The sequence below is a fragment of the Emydura macquarii genome, unplaced genomic scaffold (assembly GCF_026122565.2).
Source record: "Emydura macquarii macquarii isolate MOO-44397 ecotype Brisbane River unplaced genomic scaffold, CSIRO-AGI_Emac_v2 contig_705, whole genome shotgun sequence".
NCBI classification, from domain to species: Eukaryota; Metazoa; Chordata; order Testudines; family Chelidae; genus Emydura; species Emydura macquarii.
Window position 1 is genome coordinate 11453770 of NW_027130842.1, and position 22457 is coordinate 11476226.

General features: G+C 42.1%; 1 protein-coding gene across 5 annotated transcripts in view; it reads left to right on the forward strand.

Annotated features, from left to right (window-relative positions):
- Positions 1-22457, forward strand: part of PLEKHG1 (pleckstrin homology and RhoGEF domain containing G1) — a 187458-nt gene that overhangs the window by 158035 nt on the left and 6966 nt on the right. For 4 of the 5 annotated variants that reach the window (XM_067542403.1, XM_067542401.1, XM_067542402.1 and 1 more), the window contains 10 exons: positions 994-1176; positions 1270-1365; positions 1592-1678; positions 3644-3677; positions 10437-10532; positions 13043-13081; positions 14262-14284; positions 15459-15677; positions 17201-17317; positions 18955-20632. In XM_067542403.1, coding sequence (XP_067398504.1) covers positions 994-1176; positions 1270-1365; positions 1592-1678; positions 3644-3677; positions 10437-10532; positions 13043-13081; positions 14262-14284; positions 15459-15677; positions 17201-17317; positions 18955-20632 — 2572 coding nt within the window. Of the gene's footprint in view, positions 1-993; positions 1177-1269; positions 1366-1591; positions 1679-3643; positions 3678-10436; positions 10533-13042; positions 13082-14261; positions 14285-15458; positions 15678-17200; positions 17318-17899; positions 18386-18954; positions 20633-22457 lie in introns of those variants that run through there. The other variant, XM_067542405.1, reaches the window with a different exon arrangement.

The window sequence follows — 22457 nt, forward strand, 5'->3', positions numbered from 1 at the left end:
TGGGAATGGCGCAAGTTTAAGTCTGTATTTGTAAAGTATTATTTTATTCTCCAGGTTGCCTACATCTAAGCCCCGCTAGGCCAGTCACCAAAAACAGGAATAACATGGAGAAGAAATGTTAAGAAAAAAATTGGACCAAAATAGGGCAACTAAAAAAAGAGTTAGTGATTTTTAGTCCTGGTGAGAAGTGCTAGATTAAGAGCCCTGGCAATTGAAGTTTTATAATTCTTCACAGGACAGATAATGGTACAGTGAGGTAGCAGCACTGCCAAAATTCAATCTCCATGCTCTTCAGTCTCTATCATCTCTGCTGTGCATGGCAACAAGGGTGCTAATTAGAGCTAATTGTGATGGTAGTTTTTGTAATGTGGATGCCTACTTTTTTCACATAGGTCCTTCAACAGCCATCACATGGGAATTAACTTTTCATTATTGAACATTGACTATCCATAGAGCTGAGCTAATAACAAATTTTTCGGTTTGCTGATAATTCTGAAAAATTGGGGGAGGGATTGTTTTGGATTGACCTGAAAATGAATTTTCAGTGAACAGAAAAGTTTAAATAAATAAATAAAAATAAAGTTTCAGATAGAACAAAATGTTTTGTTTTGTTAAAATTGCAATGTTTCATTTCAATGTTGACAGTTTTAAAATGTAAAAATTTTAAAATTAATTTTTGATTAAAATTAAATACAATTATGAAATTTAAAGTTGCTTTGAACTGAAAATTCAAAATATTTCATTTTGAAAACAAAACGTTTCAGAATTTTCAGAATTTTTTAGGTTATTTACCAATATAATTCAGCAAAGTCAATACGAATCTGCTAAATGTTTTGCCACATCTTCATTTTTCACAGAAAGTGTTTTGTCAAATTTCACCCAGTTGGACTAGAACATGTCCTGCTGTCCTCAGCAGATCATACTTTGAATTTAAAACTTATTTAATAAAATACTGTTTAGAATATGCTTTTTTAAAAAAATTTTCTGTTTCAGGAGATACAAAGTTTACTCACTAACTGGAAAGGGCCAGACCTCACTAGCTATGGAGAGCTGGTTTTAGAAGGAACATTCCGCATTCAACGAGCCAAAAATGAGCGCACTTTGTTCCTCTTTGACAAACTGCTGCTTATTACAAAGAAGAGAGAAGAAATGTTTACATACAAAGCTCATATATTGGTATGTCACGGAGAAAGTAGTGTGCTGATTGAACCAGTTTCCAGCTTTCTTTAAATTCTGCTCTGTGATTCACCATCTCTTCTTTCTGTACAGTGTGGCAATCTTATGCTTGTTGAAGTAATACCAAAGGAACCACTTAGCTTTAGTGTCTTCCACTACAAAAATCCCAAGATGCAGCACACCGTACAGGTATGACAGAAACCTCCCTGCTCTGAACATAACCTGACATGTAGTTATGCATGATGCCAAATAAAACATTCACCCAATTTTCTGTATTTAAAACCCATCTCCCCTAATATTTTTAGTAAAGTGGGTCAGATTCTGCCCTTAGGTACTTCATGTCCACCCCAGTACAGCCCAATCCCTGAATGGCTACAGTAATGAGTTATCTGACTATCTCCTAATTTTACAACAGGCTAAATCACAACAAGATAAACGCCTTTGGATTCTTCACTTGAAGAGATTAATTCTAGAAAATCATCCTGCTAAAATTCCTGCTAAGGTAAACAAACTAACTCTGTAATCTAAATATTTGTATTATTTAAGGCACTTGCTTTTAGCAGAAAGTCACATGACCATTTGGAAGCAGCTTTTCTGTCAAAAGTCCTCTCTACATGAATGAAATGGAATTCAGGTAATATGATGATTTTTTACATCTTCATATGATTCATAAAGCTGAAAGGGAAAAACTCCAGCAAAATATCTTAGGCACATGAAACCTAGAATCTCATAGGTTTGTCATATTCTTTATCTACACTAGGATTTGTCCTTTTGCACCTGTAGTTATACCAGGGTAGCTACACCAAAGCAAACCTGTACTGTAAAGGCATTGCACTAGTGTAAACAGTGACTTGCATCTGTGTAATTGAGCTTGGTTTGAAACTGAGGTAAGCTGGACCAGCGTAAGTCACTTTTTATGCCAGTGTAGTACTTCTGCTCTGGGGACTTGCACTGATGCAGCTGCCTTGATATATCTAAAGCAGTGCATTGCTAGAATTGCCTACACCCAACTGGTGACAAGGCCTTAGAAAAAAGCTATGGGCTCTATTTTGTCATTCTTGTATGTAGAACTTCTACTGAAGTCAATGGCAGTTTTGCATAAAAACTGATGGAAGGATATGGCCCCATATTTGTAATATAATGAACATTATAATATAGAAAGCTGCACACTTGTTATAAAATATTATAGGGTGAATTAAACTTTTATACCAAGCAACTTATTTACTTAAACGCTCTTTAGTTCTTAATGGATTATTAAAAACATTTTCTACTCAAGTTTCTTGCCCAAATACAATTTCATAAAGAGAAATCTTAGTTATCCTTTGCAACCCTGAGAAATAATTTATGCTTATGCCAAGAGAAAAATAGTCAAATAAAATAAACATCTAGTGTTGTCTACTCACACTCGTTGATTTTTTTTTCTTCCTCCCAGTCCTTTCACACATTTGTGGTAGTCCATTCACGACACCTAGTGGAAGAAACTGAACTGCATCATTAGAAATACAAACACTCAAAGCTTTTTCTTTATTTCTTTATTTTTTTTAATATATTAACACAGGAATAGTATTGGGATATTGACTTTGGATATTTAAACAGTAATAAACTATATATTTTTGGTGTTACTTTTTGTCTCTAAGGCAGATGAAATCCAATAACAAATTTTTTTTAAAAATCTGGCGGGAAATTTTTTGTAGGGAGCAATGTTTATACTTGGTTTTTCATGACACACAATACATTTTCTCCTCTTATAACAAATGAGTAGTTTTTCCAATTTAACTTTTTTTTTATTTTGTTATAACTCCCAAGAGTCCAGGAAGCATTCACATTCAAATGGGCATATATTTAGAATCCCCAGATTATGTTTAAGATTCTGAACACAGCAGATGTGGTAGGAGCTGTCCAAGAACTAGTTAAAGCTCCCTTATCCTGCTGCCAGTTTTCTGCTGGTCCCAACAGAGATTGGAGCAGCCTATTAGCTGCTCTAAATTCCACCAGCTCATAAGAGAGAGTCTGTCTGCCAAGTCAAATCGAGCCAAAGTGCCACGTGTTCTCATTGCACTCTCTAGTGGGGTTAGTGTAATCAGGTATGCCAGCTCCACAGCTGCTGGTATTTTCTCATACTAGAAAGATACTCAGCTAATACAGTGTAGCTAGTCATTGCTTCCTTTGCACTGTACTGGTAGGTGGCAAGGGGAACTGGGGTGGGACCTGTACAGTGAACAGCAGCAGTTGTTACTTGCTATCTGGAAAATTTATTTTACTAACCTTGGAAGAGTAAAATGCCAGTCCAGTGTAATGCATACTGTGTGGAACCATCTACACTGTATATAAAATGAGCAAAGAAAAATGGCTTATAATGTTTATTAGGTAGAAATATGTTTTAATTTTTGAGCTACTGTATGTGTCGTGACATTATTTAGTATATTTGTATAATGTGACCTGTTTTTGCACAATTTATATCTTTCAGGCCAAGCAGGCAATTCTAGAAATGGATGCTATACGTAAGTTTTTCTCTTTCACGTTAGTTTTTTCAACCATTCATCTTTAGTTACATATTCTCTGGGTTTCATCGAAGATACAAGAAACCTATGTTTATGTTCTTTAACAGGGAAGGCTTCCTCATGGATGGCCTTGCTCTCTTGCTCAATCTAGGAGGATCTTGAGGGATATGAGGGTAGAATTGCAGGATATTCTGCAGGAGGCAACGGCATCCAAAGAAACCACCCCAAGAAAACTGCATAATGGGACCTTGACAGGGTTTCCCTTTCCTCCAGAGTTCTCTCCCATCAATATTTTTGAGGGGCATGTCTGTCCCACATCTGGGTTAGCAATATCTAATACTAGCAGTATCTAACATGCTGAGCCGAACCCAACCCCCTGTGTGTACCCTCTCTTTTCTATATCTCTCACTTTCTGCTTTTACTAATGATATGGTCTGATCAGCTCTTCCTGTCACAAAGGATTTCTAATAGCATAGGGAAGTTAGTAAAATTTACTCCAGTTATAAATTTAAACACAATGTAGCTATGTGCCCATGAAGCATGGGAGCAGAGCAGAATGATTCATATATTTTTTTGTGGGGCAGGCACCGACTGTGAGTGTAGTACACACATACAGATTAAGGTAGATGCAGTAATTCTTCTTTGAGTGCTTGTTCATCTCCGTTCCATGTCAGGTGTGTGTGCGTGCCACATGCACTAGTGCTGGAGATTTTTCCCTCAGTGGAATCCGTAGGGCCGGCTCTAGTGCCCTTTGTAGTGGTGCACGTATGCGCTGGTATAAGGGGCGCTGCCGGGCCCCTCCCTCTGTTTGTTCTTACCACCAGTGACTGTGCTGGAACGTCCTTGCTTTGGCAAGCCCTTATCATTGGTCTCATCTGTAGATTTAGCGTACATAGTGTGTTAGGTTTAATTAGTCAGAGGTAGTAGTTAGATATAGTTGTAGTCATTCCTGCAGGGGCATGCCCTGGTCCCCTGGCTTTAAAGTATGTGCTTCATGTAAGATGCCCATGCCCATAAATGACCCTCAGCAGAGCTGCTTAAAGTGCCTGAGTGAGAACCATGTTTGAGATAAGTGCAGGATCTGCAGAAACTACAGGCCCCGCACTAACAAGGACCGGGACATCATGTTAAGAACGCTCCTGATGGAGTCTGCTCTCAGACCGGACTCTGAGCCTAACCACTTGGACTCTGCATTCAGTATATCTGGCATCTACTCGAAGCGCCTCACCGGCACTGCATTCATCCCGGCACTGTTTGGCATCCCTGGTGTCGAAGAAGCTGCATGCTAGAAGAGGGAACTCCCCGGTCCCTAAGAAGGACAAACAGGGAGCGGAGTAACAAGTCGAGACCCGCGCTGGGCTGCTCGTCTCCCCCAGAACTTGGGTCGGCTACAGCCTCAGCCATTAGAGCTCCCAGTCCTTCCTGGGATCCACCTCTGACTCCTGGCAGTGGTAGGGGTACATGGTGCCCTCCACGCCCGAGGCCTTTCAGGTGGTCAAGGACTTGTTCTCGTTCCCGGTGCTGCCCACTCCTTGGGCAGATAAACCTCGGCGCTGAGACCCCGTGCTGGAAGAGTAGGTCCAGGGGCAAGCCCACAATAGGGACCCTGCACAGATCCCCGACACCGCTCTCTGACCCCTCATCGGTCACTGATGCCTCGACAGTGGTCACCAGGACCCCCAAGCACTGCCACCATCAACCAGACTCCTGGTACTGCTCCCTGGATTCTCGGTACCGATCCCCAGATCCTCAATGTAGGTCGCCAGGGTCCTGGTGCCAATCCCCGGAGCCACAGCATTGGTCTCCAGAATGCCCACTACCCTGTTGCTGGAGTACCATCGTCGATCCCTAGATGCTAGGCACCGGTCGATGGGGTCCTGACACCGCTCACCGGTACTGGGACACTGCACCTACCAGTGCACTAAAGAGTTGACCCCACCATAGTCCCCAGAAGAGGACCCCTTGGATCCAGAGGGAGAGGAGAGCATCTTGTCCAGGGGTCAAGTGAACCCAGCCATGGCTCCAGGTTCCCTCCTAAACCCCCTGGCCTACAACGGGCTTATGGCCACCGACGCAATGGCCCAGACCATGGCAGTTCTGGAACCCATGGGGATTCCCTGCTGTCCTAAGGTCACAGGTGCAACAACGATATTGGGAACATCCAAGAGATGCTCAGAGTCAATGTCGTGCCCGCCCCCAGACTTGGATGAAGAAACTGACCAAGCTGCTGGGACTTCAGGGATACCCCGGGAAGGGGCTACCCCAGCTGCAGAAGAACAGTCGCCTACTCCACCCTTACCTGCCTCATCATTATCATTGCCTGATGAGGTGGTAGTGAGTCCTTCTGCCATGGTCCCGCAGGATGACTTAAGAGGGTAGCTGTGAATTTGGGTTTGGAGGCTAAGGAACTGAAAAAGCCACTGATGCCCTCTTTGACATTTTGGCAGCAGCAGCCCCTTTTAGAGTAGCCCTTCCCATCCATGAGGGAGTTATCAAGCTTGTCAAGGCTTTACGGCAAACCTCCTCCTCTCCCCCCCTACATTTAAAAGGGCCAAGAAAAAATATTATGTGCCTGTCAAGGGGTTTGAGTATCTGTACTCGCACCTGTCCCCAGGGTCGCTGGTGGCGTCAGCCGCCAACGAAAGAGACAGACAGATGGGCAGTCAAGCTCAACCCCCAAGAATAAAGAGACAAAGAAGCTGGATCTCTTTGACAGAAAGATTTATTCAACTGCTAACCTCCAGCAAGCAAGCACTGCTGGGGAGATATGACTATAATACATGGCGTTCCATGGCCAAATTCACTGACTCCTTGCCCCAGGAGTCTAAGCAGGAGTTTGTGGCCATTTTGGAAGAGGACAAGTCAGTGGCCCGAGCTTCCCTCCAGGGAGCCTCTGATGCAGCCAACTCCGTGGCTAAAACAACGGTATCTGTGGTCTCTATGCAGAGATCCTCTTGGCTACAGTCATCTGGCCTATCTGTGGAAGTCCATCCAGGACTTCCCCTTTGATGGTGTGGCACTGATCTCTGACCCAATGGATGCCAGGCTGCATGGCATAAAGGATTCCAGAGCCACACTCCGTTCCTTAGGCCTCTACACTCAGTCAGCTTTCAGGAAGCATTTCAGGCCTCAGAACACAGTGGTTCGTGGGCCGGGCCAGGCCAGGCCAGGAGTGAGCCCTACAGCAAGAAGAGCAAGGGCTATAAGCACCATCAAGGTCAACCCCCAGCCAGTGCTTCCCATTTGGGCTCAAACTACTACCCACCAGGCGATAGGCAGGCCTTTTGAGGGTGCGCCCACAGGCAGCCTAGCAGATTTAACCCAGCATCCAACCCTCCCCTTCTTTTCAAACCACCTTTTCCCCTACCTTCCTGTGTGTACAGATATAACATCAGACAAGTGGGGTACACCCTTCAGTTTATTTCAATTTCTCTTTCCCACCCCCCCCATCCTGTCCCTCTTCAGGGGTCCTTCTCATAAGCAACTTCTTATTCAGGAGGTGCAATCTCTCCTACAGGTAGGGGCCATAGAGGAATTCCCCTCCATCTGAGAGGGAAAGAGTTTTACTCCCGTTACTTTCTAATCTAGAAAGCCAAAGGAGGCCTGAGGCCCATATTGGACCTACATTGCCTCAACAAATATCTCAAGAAGCTGAGGTTTCATATGGTCTTCCTGGCTTCCATCATCCCCTCCCTGGATCTGGGAGACTGGTATGCCACCCTCAGTCTGAAGGATGCATACTTCCATGTTTCCATTTTCCATGGCCAAAGAAGGTTCTTACGGTTCATGGCGGGAGACAACCACTACCAATTCATGGCCATCCCATTTGGACTATTAGCAGTGACAAGGGTGTTCACAAAATGTATGGCAGTAGTCATGGCTTACCTTAGATGTCAGGGAATACAAATTTACCCCTACCTCAACAACTGGCTCATCAAGGCTTGCTCAGAACCTCAGGTCTGGCATAGTATCACGGTACTACGGGCCACCTGCCAAGAACTGGGCCTGTTGGTAAACAAACAGAAATCTACGTTAATATCTGTGCAAAGGATAGAGTTCATCGGGGCAGTCCTTGACTCTACCTAGGCAGAGCACTTCTACCTCAAGCCAGACTTCAAACCATGTCAGACCTCATCACCCAGGTCACAGCTCACCCTCACCAGAGGAAAGGTTTGCCTCAGACTGCTAGGTCACATGGTAATGTGTATTTGTGTGGTACAATAGGCAAGATTGTGCCTCATACTGCTTCAAATATGGCTAGCACTGGTTTATGCTCCAACAAGACCCAAGAGAAACCTGGACATGATCCTTATGATCTCGCCTTGAATACTTGCCTCATTGTCATGGTGGATAAACTGCCCATGTGGCCCCATGTATGACACTCTCCTTGGTATCGGATGCCTTGGAACTAGGGTGGGGTGCCCACCTCGGATCACTCAGGACCCAAGACCTCTGGTCCACAGAGGAGCTGACATTACACATAAATGTCAGAGAGCTCAGGGCAATCCATCTAGCCTGCAAAGTATTCCTTCCCTAGATGTTGGGAAAGGTAGTACAAGTGTTGACAGACAATATGGCATCAATGTCAGGGAGCGAATTCCTCAGCCCTCTGCCAAGAGGCACTCTGTCTGTGGGACTTCTGCATGGAACATGTGATCCACCTCGCAGCCGCACACCTCCTTGGGGTCAAGAACACATTGGCAGATCATCTCAGCAAGTCCTTCTCTTCTCGCCAAGAGTGGTCCCTGCACCTGGGGGTAGTCAAGGTTATCTTCCAGAGGTGGGGAACTCCCCAGGGTGGACTTGTCTGCAACCAAACAGAATAGGAAATGTCACTGTTTCTGTTCCCTGCAAGGACCCGACAGCAGCTTGCTTCCCGACATTTTCCTCCTGCAGTGGTCAGAAAGACTGAGGTACACCTTTCCACTGATTCCTCTCCTCCACAAAGTCCTCATAAAGATCAAGAAGGTCATAATGATGGCTCTGGCATGGCCCCATCAACGCTGGTTTGACATGTTGCTGGACCTGGAGGTGGCAGTGCCTCTTGGACACTCCCGGACTGTCCGGACTTAATTTCACAGGATCATGGTCAGCTATTACATCCGGACCTCGCCTCCTTATATCTGATGGCGTGGATGCTGCATGATTAAGCCCTGAGGAGCAGGTTTGCTCCACTCAGGTTCAGAAAGTCCTGCTTGAAAGTAGAAAACTTTCTGCTAGAACGACTTACTTGGTGAAGTGGAAAAGCTTCTCCTGGTGGGTGGCGGAATGAAACCTCTCCTCGACCCAGATACCGTTACTCTCCATTCTGGAGTACTTACTCCACTTGAAACATCAAGGCCCGGTGTTATTGTCAATCAGGATACACCTGCGGTCATCTTGGCCATCATATGCAGGGCACATCAGTCTTCTCCCATGAGATGATGGCCAACTTCCTGAAAGGCTTGGAAAGGCTCTTCCCGCAGGTCAGAGGCCCGGTTTCCCCTATGGGATCTCAACCTAGTTTTGTCCTGACTCACTGAGCCTCCCTTTGAACCCATGGCATCTTGTTCGCTTCCCCACTTGTTGTGGAAAGTTGCCTTTCTGGTGGCAATTACATCAGCCAGGCAAGTCTCCGGAATCAAGGCTCTAACATCAGAATCTCCCTATACTATGTTTTACAAAGATAAAGTTCAGCTGCGCCTTCATCCCATATTTCTACCAAAGGTGGTACCGCAGTTTCATGTCAGCCAGGACATCTTTCTGCTACTCTTTTTTCCAAAGCCTCACAGCTCTAACCTGCACATGCTGGATGTCAGGCGAGCGCTGGCTTTCTACATCGAAAGAACTAAGCCCTTCCAAAAATACATGTAGCTGTTCATCGCGGTCACCAAGTAAATGAAAGGTTTGCCAGTCTCATCACAGAGGATTTCCTCCTGGATCACCACCTGCATCTGAACTTATTATGAGCAGGCAAAGGCTGCACCTCTTGCTACTCTGACAACCCGTTCAACAAAAGCACAGGCTTTGCCAGCAGCTGCCTTAGCCCAAGTTCCAATACAGGACATTTGCAAGGCTGGGATTTGATCTTCTGTTCACATTTTTATGTCCCACTATGCCATCATGCAATAGGCACAGGATGATGCAGCCTTTGGCAGAGTGGCATTGCAATCAGCATGTCTGTGAACTCCTGGCCCACCAGAGGTGGTACTAGTGGGTCACCTGACGTGGTATGGACATGAGCAAGCACTTGAAGAACAAAAGACAGTTACTAACCTTCTGTAACTGTTGTTCTTTGAGATGTGTTGCTCATGTCCATTCCATGACCCACCCTCTTTCCCTTCTGTTGGAGTTCCAGCAAGTAGGAACTGGGACGGGGGGACCAGCAGAGCCCTTCTACTGACACATACGTGTGCCACTGCAGACGGCACTGGAACTGGCCCTACAGATACCACTGAGGGAAAAATCTCTGGCACCGGTGCATGTGGTGCGCGCACACACACCTGACAAGGAATGGACATAAGCAACACATCTCGAAGAACAACTGTAACGGAAGGTTACTAACCTTTTCTATTGCTGCGTTAGCAATCCATTGGTAAAGTGGATTAAGTACGTAATGTTCCTTCAGTAGCTAATTGGCAACACTAATTACTCGTCCAGCTCTGACAAAGTGTTTTCCACAACATAAGACACAAAAGGAAGGTAAATCCTTCCCAGAAGAGCTGATGTGACATATCAAATAATACTTAATGTTTATTGACGCCTCTGATTATTTTATAGATCATCCAGGATTCCACTATACTCCAGAGAGAGAAACGAAAGCATCATATAATTCTAAAGAAGATCTCGCCCCACGGAGGGTGAGGAGGAAGTCAGGTGATTAAAATAAGTACTGTCAAAGAAAGCTAAAGGAAAATGTATAGAAATGTTTTCAGATTATACATATTGTGGAAGGCGGCAGGGATTGAGTTACTGTAAGAGGCATTATGTGAAAAGAAATCTCCATCCACTGATTGCTGTTTTAAAACTGAAATGTATTGCCTCCTACAGATTGTCATGTTTGTTTGCAGTCATTAGATAATTCCTAACCTAAAATTCTCCAGATTGAAATAAATTTATCAGTAGAGCTGGCCAGAAAATGGAGCATCCATCCCATCAGAAATTCTGAGTGTTGGACATTTTGTTTCATTCTGAACCAGAACAAAACCTCAAATCACAGAATTTCTGGCAAAAGGGAATATTCTCTGATGGAAAAATACTGGTGCTGCCACTACCTGTTCCATGTCCCTGTCCTGCAGCATTGCTTCTGGGCTAACAACATCAGGGGGCAGGATGCCAAGGAGCCTCACTGGTTGCTGGGAGCCCAGGCTCCTATGGAGCTAGGCAGACAAGCTGGCAGGAAACCAGACAGGTTTCAAAACCTGGCTGGCAGACAGGGTTCCATGGTAAACTGGGCTGGTTTCTATAGTAATTGGACGTTCTCACTGAATGGTTTGGTTTTAACAAAAGGCATTTTCTGACAGAAAAATGGTCCACTGGAAAATTTCCAGCTTGTTCTAGTTATCAGTTTTGCCCTTTCAAACTGAGTTGGAAAGCACATACATATTAATGCACACAATAAAGTGTGTGTGGGTTTTTGTTTTGTCTTTCCTCACAAGATACTATAGCCTAGTCCAAGATGTTTTTGGAGAATTATGAGGAGAAAGTTTTGTGGCTTATAAGACACAAGACTGGGAACCAGAAGACCTGAATTCCGTTCCTGGCTGTACCATAGTAACCTCGAGCTTGTCACTTAATCTCACACAGTTTATATAGTGAGGTTTCATACTGCTCACTTCACAGAGGTATTGTAAAAGTGAATTAATGTTTCAGAGGTAACTTGAAATTCTTAGATGGAAACTACTATGGAAATACAAAATACTGTTATTATTTCTTGCTACTGAGCATAATAGGAAAGTGGCAATGTCCTGAAAACTAAAATAAAATAAATTAAAAAAATTAACTGAACTTCACCTTCAGTGCCTAGTACATTTAAAGGTGATAGATGCCTCTCGTGTGTGTGTGTGTGTGTGTGTGAGAGAGAGAGTGAGAGAGAGAGACACACACACTGCTTACAGCTAAGGTTTTCATGAGATGACAGTGGATTTCAAATGAAGCTGCATATTTCCACTCCTGGGATGCATAACAGAGTGTCATGGCAAAGTGAGATTTAAAGTCATAGTAAATCACTCATGGATTGGGAAGAGAAAAATACAGGCATCGTTTAACAAGTTGTTTTGACAGTCTTGTGGTAAATGTGCCATTTGATTTTATTGCATTAACATAAAATCCAAACTACACACTTTAAAACAGTGGATGTTTTATTTATTTATTTTTGCATATACATAAAGTAATTGGCTTTCCTATGACACTGTTTTTTTATTTTTTAAAAAGATGAATAATTAATACCTTGGAACCTGTTTTTACCTTAATTACATTAAGCCTGTTGCTTCAAAAAGGCTAGAGACTTGATAAATGGCATTGCTGAGGGAGTAGTAAAATATTTTTTTCAACTTTAATAGCCTTTCCTGGTTATTTGTTTTTTCTTGCTGCAGCTAAAAATGTTTATATAGTTTGAACAGTTTGCATCCCAGCTTTTTATTATGCCAACGTATGTCCATCTTTAACTACTTAATGAAATATTTTAAAACCGTGACCAATTAGATCAGAAAAATGTCATATTCAGTTTAAACTAAGTTATTTATGTAGCATTTGTAAGAGTATTGATGTAGTGACTTAACATGAAGCTACATTTGCCACTGAGAAACAATCAAGTCATTAAACCTTTCAATTGTTTTTCAATAAAAATGTCTCTATGTAATGTTTCCAAGGTGAAAGATTACATTGACAATGTAAAATATTAACTGAATGGTCCTATTTGGAACACTCAATTACCTCTACTTTCAACCAACACTAAGCTACAAATATCACCAAATGTTTCTAATAATAGTGGAGTAAATCTCCAGCAATTTAGACCAAGATTTTTAAAAGTGGAGGCTACAAATTAGGCTCTTAAGTACAAATTTAGGCACTTACATAAGTGACTTCATTTTCAGAAATGCTAAGCAACTCTCACTGATTTTAAACACATATATTGACTTCTGTGAGAGCTGTTAGGTGCTCAGCACTATGCAAATTAAGCTAGTTTTTAAGGAATAGGATTTTCAAAAGCACCAAAGTGATTTAGGAGCACAAGTCCCATTATCCAACCCAATGTCCCCATTTTGGACTCTAGATATTGGGTTGGATAATGCTTAAATTTTGGCATCCATTTTAAAAAATGTTGGCCAAGATAATAGTAACTTTCTTTGGAACATTGTAGTTTTAACTATGTTTATCCTTTTCAGAACCTTCATCCAGAGTTCATAAAGTTATGAAGCCAAGTGGTAAGTTTACATTGTATTTAATAGTATATGCTATTAACAGTAAACATCAAAACACTAAGCAGTACATACACAAATTAGGTAAACCAATGTAATCAATGGAATTCAAAGATGTGCTATCATCTTGTTCATGACACTTCCCATTGTGCTTACAAGTTGCAGCACATATAGGGCTGGACCTCAGCTTTTGCATGCTGATATAGTTGAAGTTAATGGAGTTGCACTGATTTACATCAACTGAATATCTTGCCCATAATGTACAACCTCAAGCACAGCCTTAAGAAACTTGCAGTGCAAAGAAAGCAAAATGAGTTAATGCATTTTCCTTACCTTTGAATTTCCATATTTAGGCCTGATCTTGCAAACACTGAAACAAGTAAGTAGTCCCAGTGGGACTGCTCATATACATACAATTATTCATGCATTTGCATGATCAGGAATTTAATTGGGATCCATCATAATGTTATGCTGAGAGAGACTGGTAACTGCATGGAACAGAAACCTCTTGGGGACTGGGTATAAATACACCCTTCAGTGAACATTACTGTCAAGCCCCCCCCCCCGCCCCACCACCACCTAAGACAAAATGGTTTCTGAACCTGCCCAGGAGCTTCTGGGCTGAGTGGGCAGAGGAGTTTTGCTGAGTGTTGATTTGTGTTGGGAGAACGTGGGAAGGCAGAACACACACAACAGAAAGAGAGGTAGAAGCAAAAAGCAAGAAGATCAAACAGTAGCCTCTGAGCATGGTGTATGACTGTGGGGCAAAAGCTATAGAGCTTTGGGTTTGGTGTTGGCTAAAGTGACTTGGACGTCTAAGTTGCTCTTGGTTCCTCCTGCGCCTGGGGAATTAGGACTTTGTACATTCCTTGCAAATAAAGATAGCATCAAAGAACGTACCAGACTCCATCAGTTGCTGTTCCCAGCTGGAACATCCTCAAGGCCCCAACCTTTGATTGCCATTCAGATCAGAAAGGGACAATAATAAAATCCATGTTTTTACTGTAATTATTATTTATTTAATTCCCTTTGAGGGGAAGGTAAGGCTTTTGCATTAAGCAAATGAGTTCTAAATCTTAGAAAACAGGGTTCATGCTTGAAATATTAATGTAACATTCATACACTGGCACAAACTGATGTACCTGATTATTTATAACGCTGTATATATTTTTGTATATATTTTCAGAAATAAGTCCAGATATGCACAAGGTAAGTCCTTTTTTTGTATTTCATATCTCAGTAGATTCAATTAGCATGTGGGATTGTTTGAATCCAGAATACTTAATAGCTATAAAAATTTCAGTATGTACTGTTATGTTTTATTGGTTTTAAATAGGATACAAGAACAATACATTTCAGAGACTTACCAATAACATTATAAAGTAGTACAAATTTTATTTCAGCAATACCTAATAAGTAGAACTTGATTGATACATGTCAGCCTGCCTAGATTTTATGTTACAGAACAATACATCTATAGCGTTAAAGAATACTTTAAAAATGCAGATAGGATAACTAAAGTGTTATGCAAAGATGGCATCTTTTCTTTGGCAGTTCTGCTGCTAGTATGCATTTCGAGTCTGTTAGATTTCTGGCAAAAATAAACTTGTAGTACACATTGCTCCTGTTAGCCATGCAGAGTCAATATGGAGAAGTAAGCTCAACAAGCCAGAAAAGTGTCCATTTGCGATAAGAATTGTTAATGACATTCCAATTGCAGCAGGAAAGATTTGTCTTAGCCTCAGCCTTAGATCTGAAACTTATGTCTACACTGTCTACACAAATTTGCCGCCGTCAGATTGACTTTTCCAGTTTGATTGAGCAGCAGTGAAGACACACTCATTTGATCCGGAAATCGATTTAATAAAATCACCTCCCCAAAAAGCATAGCGCTGCGTTGACGGGTACACATTTCCCATCGGTGCAGCACAGTGGAGGCAGTGCACTAAACAGAAGTTATGAAGTCGACAGGAATTACACAAGCTACTCTGTAGCTTGTGTAACTCCCATTGACTGCCGCTGAATTTTGCTGGCAATGTAGACCAGGCCTGTGTTAGCATTGGCACTTAAGGAAAAAATATTTTACATGCAAATGAAGTACATTTTATCTGGCATCACTGATCCATCAAGCCTCATTATGCCATTTTTCCACAGTTGTTTTATAGAGTATCTCATATGATCCCTATATATTAACTGTGGAAAGTTTAGTGATCAATTCGGTTCTTTTCTTAGGTCCAGATGAATTCAGCAAAAATATGTTCTAATTTGGGGCTTTATGTTTGTGATTTTAATCTTGAAGGATAAATAAATGTTGACTGTGGAATGTTAAAATCTGCAGCATAGAGGGGATACTTAAATTCGTTTTAATTTTTTTTTTTTAAAGCGGAGCAGTATTGAAGGAGCCCTACTCTCTCAGGCTGCCAAACTGGGATCAAGTGAAGCCCTGCTCTGTTCTAGGAAAAAAGTTTCATTGAAGCACAGTGGGCTTGTGAATGAATTTCAAGGATCCATTGAACCAGCCTACAGCAGTGATCAAGATGAAAATCTCCACCCATGTGCTACAGAACAGATAGATGCTGATGATGAGGAAGAGTGTGAACAGGTATCTCTTTGCTTTATGTGTGGAGGTAGAGTGGGGGCTTAAATTTATTCACTAAAATATCATATGGCAGAGAAAATGTTTTACAAATGCCCATTGAAAGGTGTAGATATATTGCTTACAACTGCTGTTGCTTCTAGTATTTTTGCTTAAGCCATAGGATATATCCCAAATATTCATTGGGCTTTGGTAATGGAGTTTGAGGAGTTTCAATTGCAGAAGACTGTAACCGTAATGACAGTAACATCCAAAATAAACATTTTCTTTTAGACATCATCAATCCTTTGTTGCAATCCAAGAGAAGAAGGAACTGAGTTCTTTCTGGACTACATTCTTGGGGTGAAATTCACCCCTATGCAGAGGACCAGGGCACTTAAGACCACCTCGACTGGGTTTGTTTTTACTCAGTCCTTTCCACTCCTCCAGATTACCTTTGACATAAATGCTGTTATTTTTACTCATTGTACAGGACTAACTACTTCTTGTTGCTTTGGTACTTGTCACTGTATAAACTTAACTTATACTGTTGAAGAAGGTGATGGACTACCATTATGTTCATTGTACATTCCCATTCCGTGTGACATCTTCATGCATGTGCAGCTATTCTGAAAGACTGTAGGCCCAGTTTTTAAATGTGGACATATTAATAAGATGTCCAAGTCCTTCACTTGGTTGCTGTAATCTATGCTAGGGAACATTAACTCCTATCTAACACTCCTAAATACCAATTTGAGTGGCCTTTCCAAGACACTCACGTTTTTAAATTGAGCTATTCATCATTGCAGAAAAGTCTGTAATGGGGCACACAAACTTCCATGCATGGAAGGAAGGGGTTAACAGGCTGCTGAAGGCCCAATTAGCCCAAACTGAGACCTCTGGAACAGAAGACAGGTTTCCAGGAAGGAGCAGGCAGAGAGAGAGAGAGAGAGAGCAGACATGGGGCTCTTATCATCAGCGAGAAGGCTATTTGGGGCTAGGGCCAGGGAGGACTGGTGCTTAGTAGATTTTCTGGAAGAAAGGGAAGAGTTTTTGTTTCATACTTGTTTTGGACTTGGGAGTGCCCAGTAGGGATAGATCTATAAGTGACCTAGCTACAGGGGCAAGTTCTGTAACCCAGAAGGGTGTTGGAGGCTGAGTGGAGCAGAGGAAGAGCAGCTGGGAAACTAAGGTTGAGTGGCTTGTTGCACTGCATAACGCTGCAAGGGGTGCTCTGGGAAGGATGTGCTATAACAGAGTTCATTCTGAAAACTCCTCCCACAACCTGCTGCCTGCCATGACTTGGTGAACTGCATGGCTCCAAGAATTGTACTGTGAATTCTGGAGGAGAATAGCATCCTGCAATGAATGCTGTCTCTGACATTTAGCAACACAAAAGGGATAGCAGAAGAAAATGTCTTTTCCACTGCAAATTCTGATTTAGTTGTTTCATGTTGAACTCCAGCATTTCCCAGATTTGGCTTTGACTAAATACATTGCCGTTCAAATAACTGTAGATCATAATATACCCATTATTTATTTAATCACAGGGCACACAACAAAATTCACAGCAAAAACCAAAAGGAGGTAGAAAAAGACTTAATAGCCAAGCTGCTGAAAATGTTGAAAAACGAAGAAGTGTTAATCTCAGCAAATGTGAAATGCAGGTATTTAAAGCTAAATGTGTCACATCTGATTGTATCTCTTATTTTGTTATATATCTCTATATATCATAGCTACATCATAGGCATCCATGTGTCTCTTTCTAGATGGACAGATGTAGATAAAAAATAAAATTGCCATGATATCTAAGTAATGTCTTGTGCTCAGAAATGCTTTCCCTAAAGCTTAAATAAATTTTAAGAGTAAGAAGAAAAATCTGTAAAAATAATGAATCCAGCAAACTGCAATTAGACACCTGTCTGTATCTGCAGGTGTTTCACAATATATACCCTTAAAAACAAATGAACATTTACTTAGTTTTAATGTAAATAAATGCTAATAAAATTCACTCAAAGTCATTTGCTACTTAATTGCTATTTGTATGCACTACACTACAGCTTTATGTTGTTTAATTTAAATTTTAATCATATTGTCTAAAAATAAATGCTAAACATTTTAGTGCAGTCTTCTGTCAGGTGGTGATGATTACTAGATACACCCACTAATCTGATGCTATTACAAAACTGCTTGATGTAATATTGGGAGGCTGAACACCAGGAAGATAATGCTATACTTCCTTTTAACAGACTCAGCCCTGCAAGGTAATGAGCATCAAACTCCCATGAAAGGCCTGATTCATCAAAGCCATAAAGTACCTTCTTAACTCTTCAAGCAGTGGGAGCTTACGATGTGCAGCATCTCTCAGGGCTATTAAGTAACATGTAGGATCAAGCCCATGCAGCTTTAGAACATCCTTGGAATACTTTGCAAAGTTCTTAAAAATGAAGTCATTGATAAATTGGAAAGAATCCAGTGAAGAGTCATAAAATGATGGAAGAAGTCAAGGAAAAAAGTTTGCCTTCTGTAGTGAACTAACTGTGATTATAATGTAAAGTAATGTAATATAATATAATTAATATAATAAAGTTAAGATTCTGATTTTAGTAAAAATTAGGGACAGGTTGCAAGCAATAAACAAAAATTCATGAAAGCCCATGACCTGTCCCTGACTTTTACTAAAAATATGCTGGGACTGAGAGGGAAAACAGAGCTGCCAAGGCTTACAGCTGCTCCAGCCCCACTGCTGCTCCTGTGGCAGGTGTCTGACTGCTGCTCTCCAGCCCCAAAGGGGCTGACTCAATTGGGGCCGTGGCCCCGGTGGGCTGGCCCCTGGTCAGCTGTTGGCTGCCCCAGAAGTCACATTGTTCCCAGAAAATCATAGAATCTGTGATCCCTGTGACTGAATTTATCCTTAAATATAATATAGAAATTCAAGGAGACCTGTGATGTGGACTTGAGGCACCCCAATACATATTGCTTAGGGAAAAAGATGACTAAGGGGATCAGTCTTACCTGCTTAGTGCCACCCCAGTGTAGTCCATGTGGGGTGGGGTGAGGAAAAGAATTATTTACAATATACAACTCTTAGTCAGTGAAAAGGAGCGGGTGGGCGCACAAGTCTTGCGCATCCACCTCAGTTTGCAAGTGATAAGGGGTGTGAAGCAATGGAGCCAGAGGATCCCATATTTCTTTGCCAGGCTCCACAATGCACAGCATTAGGGTCAAGGTTGCAGTCCTCAATATAGAGGAAATGACTGCAGGGAGAGAGACTAACAAAACTCCATATTTCAAATCTCCACAGAATTCCAAAGATCCTTCAGATGAAGAATCTACCCAGCTGAATACAGATCTTTCCTTTTCCTGTTCTGCTAGGCAGCCATCTAGACCGTTTAGCACACCGCAGAACAGCTCACTAATCATGAATATCCTTGGGGGAACTACCACTGTGAGAAACATCTGGACTGACCATCAGATCAGACAAGCCTTGTTTCCCAGTAGACGGCCACCTCAGGAAAATGAAGATGATGAAGATGATTATCAGATGTTTGTACCATCGGTATCTACTTCCAATTCAAGTTCAGTTGTGTGTGAAGAGAGGGGTGCTTCAGGTCGTCCATGCAGTTGGCATGTGGGATTAATTAATCAAAATGAGATCTCTGGCTCTGGTCATCACAGAATTGTTAGACGGGCCAGTAGTGCTGGTGAAAGTAACACTTGCCCATATAATGCAAGACAAAGAGCCAATGACTTTGTCCAGCACAGTTCTCGAAGGGAAGTGAAAAATAGTTCTAGAACTGATGTGGGTAATATGAATGCTTACCCAGAATCTTCAGAAGAGCTGACCATTGATGATATAGAGCATGTCTATGATAATATAAGTTACGAAGATTTAAAACTGATGGGTCTGACTAGAAGGGAAGAGTCTGATCATGGTCCCCAAAGAGACTCTCTCTACAAAAGTCCAAACAAAAGCAACTTGGTGGAAGCAGCCTCTGAAAAGAAGCAGGCAAATCAAAATAGGACTTCCATTCTTGCTAGTAAAGATGAAATCCTACTCCATAGAGAGGCACCAACTTCAAGTTCACATGAGCTCAGGATTGTTGAGGAGAACATCTATGACACCATAGTGCTTCCAGAACCACCACTATTGAATTTCAAATGTGACCGCCTTAAATGCTCTAAAAGGAGGAGTTTTTTGGGCCTAGAAACAGATTTTGCATGTTGTGACAATCTAAGGCAGTTTGTTTCTGAAGAGAGTCTACAGTTCAGTGAAGACGAAAGTCCATATCATCATGTTCCTTTAGATAATGACTATTTGAGCTTAGTAGATAGCTCCTCCAACTCTGATTCACTCTCCCACAAATCTGCAGCAGACAAACTGTCGGAAGAAGTAGATGAGATATGGAATGACCTAGAGAATTACATCAAGAAGAATGAAGAAAAGACAAGAGACCGTGTTCTTGCAGCCTTTCCTGTTTGTAAAGATGACATGCAGGAAAGACTCCATGCTGGAAGTACTCCTGAACTGAGTAAAGATGTGGAATTTTCACTCTCCACTCCCTCACTGCCAGAAACGCCTGTTTTTCCTAAAACTTTGAAACACAAGGTAGCCAAATTAAGTGAAACCAGGCTCAGATTCGATGAAACAACACCATGTAAAGATAATTCATTTCTGAGTCTTAACAGATCTTCCTTCTCTGGTGAGTTGCCTTTTATAGACAGCCCTTATGAATCTGCCAATAGTATTCTATCCAGTGCACAGACAGAGAGCCCGGACAATGAAATGGATATTGTGGATAAAACAAAGAACAGGGTCTTTATGATGGCAAGGCAGTACAGTCAAAAAATTAAGAAGGCCAATCAGCTTTTGAAGGTAAAAAGTCCAGAGCAGGAGCACCTATCCAGCCAGCAACAGAAACTGAGACACAAAGACCTTGCGGCCATTTTGGAGGAGAAGAAACAAGGTGGTCCTGCCATTGGTATGTTAAAAAATATCATCCTTCTCTCTGTCTCTCCCTCCCTCCCCAAATAGATCTCTTTAACAACTTTTCAGTGAAATTTATGTGTTGATTTTAAAATGCTAAAACCCTGGTCACTTCTTGATCCACCAGTTGAATGATGATGCCATTATTCCCTTTAAGAATGTGTTACCACTGAGATCAGATTGAGTTCTTTATGTAACTTTAGTGCAGAAAGTAATATAAACATATGTTCTTTAATAAGAGCAAAATCCTGCCATTTCTTGAAAGAAGGGGAAAGACTGGAGCAATATCAGCCATCTTGCTTTCACAGGACAGGTGGGTTCAGGGTAGGCTGGGAGTAGAAGGTGTGATCCTGAGCACGCTTACTCTTTTTCAAAAAAGCAGTTGTTTTCTTGCCTAGTGTGGTCTTCAGATCTCAGTGAGAAGGGGGCCTAGACACTCCTTGTCTGTGCTCTCTTGAGCCATAGAATATGATCCATCACACAAGCCAAGTCCAGCTTCTTTAGAGAAACTTCCAGTTTGTTGCTTACAAGCATGGGGATGGGGAGATGGAAGAAAAAGTCTCAGACTTTGCCCCTTTCTAGAGCACCTGCACTGCACAAAGCAGGATGGAGCAAAATAAGTTTCCTGCCTGTGAGAAATTTTTCCATAGATGATTTTAAAATAAGTTGGGGCCCTGGAGCCAGCAAACTCTCAGTCACCAGAGTGGTGTTTGTGCAGTCTCATTGCATCTCTGGAATTTTAAAAATGCAAATATCTTATTTATCTCATCTGATGCAGTTTTTAGGATGCTCTTAAAAGATCAGATTTTCTATCGGCAAAAAAAATCCACCAAATACAATAGTATATTTTGTGCTCCATTACCTTACATTGTGACATGGTATCAGCCAGAAGTGATGATTCATCAGAATGATACAATGTTGAAAAATATGTAAAACCGGCAAACCCTGGCATCACCACTATACCAATATTCCCACCCAGCAGTGGGAAAGCCTCAAAGTTCACAGTTAGGATAAACATTCCAAGATGCAGATGTTTGATCAAATCTCTGAGGTTCCCAGTGCACTGCATGACTTTGCCCCCCCAAACATCCCTTCCTGAAAACAGGCCCTAGACACCTTATTAACTTCTGGGGGGAGTCCCAGGGGCCTGCTACCCTGGCTGGTGCGACTTGAAGGCAGCCTGTAGGCCTGCACCCGTTTCCAGTCCTTCTATGGGGGCATCTCCCATCTCATTCTCTCTGCCACCTTTGATGGATTCCATTTCCTCCTCCTCTTCCCCCTTCTACAAATGCAGGAGTTCCCCTTCTCATTCCCCCCCTCCTCCACACCTGGCACCTGCTCTGTCTTTGTTGGAGGTGTTGCAGGCTGCCTCCTGGCCTATGAAAGCCAGCACAGGAGCAATGAACAATTGTAGGAGACGACTCTGCCTCTTGCTGGCCAACAAGAATAGGAGGAGACTTTAGTGACCAAAGGTGAGCACTGTAGTGAAATATTCTTCCCAACCAGCCGCTTAAGACAGAGAGCAAAAAATTGAAAGTGTCCCACCCCAAAATGGGGCTGTTATCAGTATCAGTGGTGGTGTATCCATGGAGCTCTTGCTAGTGGTCTGCGGAGGGCTGACTAGGCACATGGTACTGGCTCTTCCTGTCCTTTCTCCAGTCACATTGAAATAGAGCTAAAAATATCTTTCCTAATGTTACTTTTCCATGTATGGACTTGCTGTCAGAGGGATGTTTATGTAATCATGAACGGGATGAAAGATGATCCATATGACTGCAAATGAAAGGGGAGGTATCCCTGCCACATTGTGTGTTTTAAGA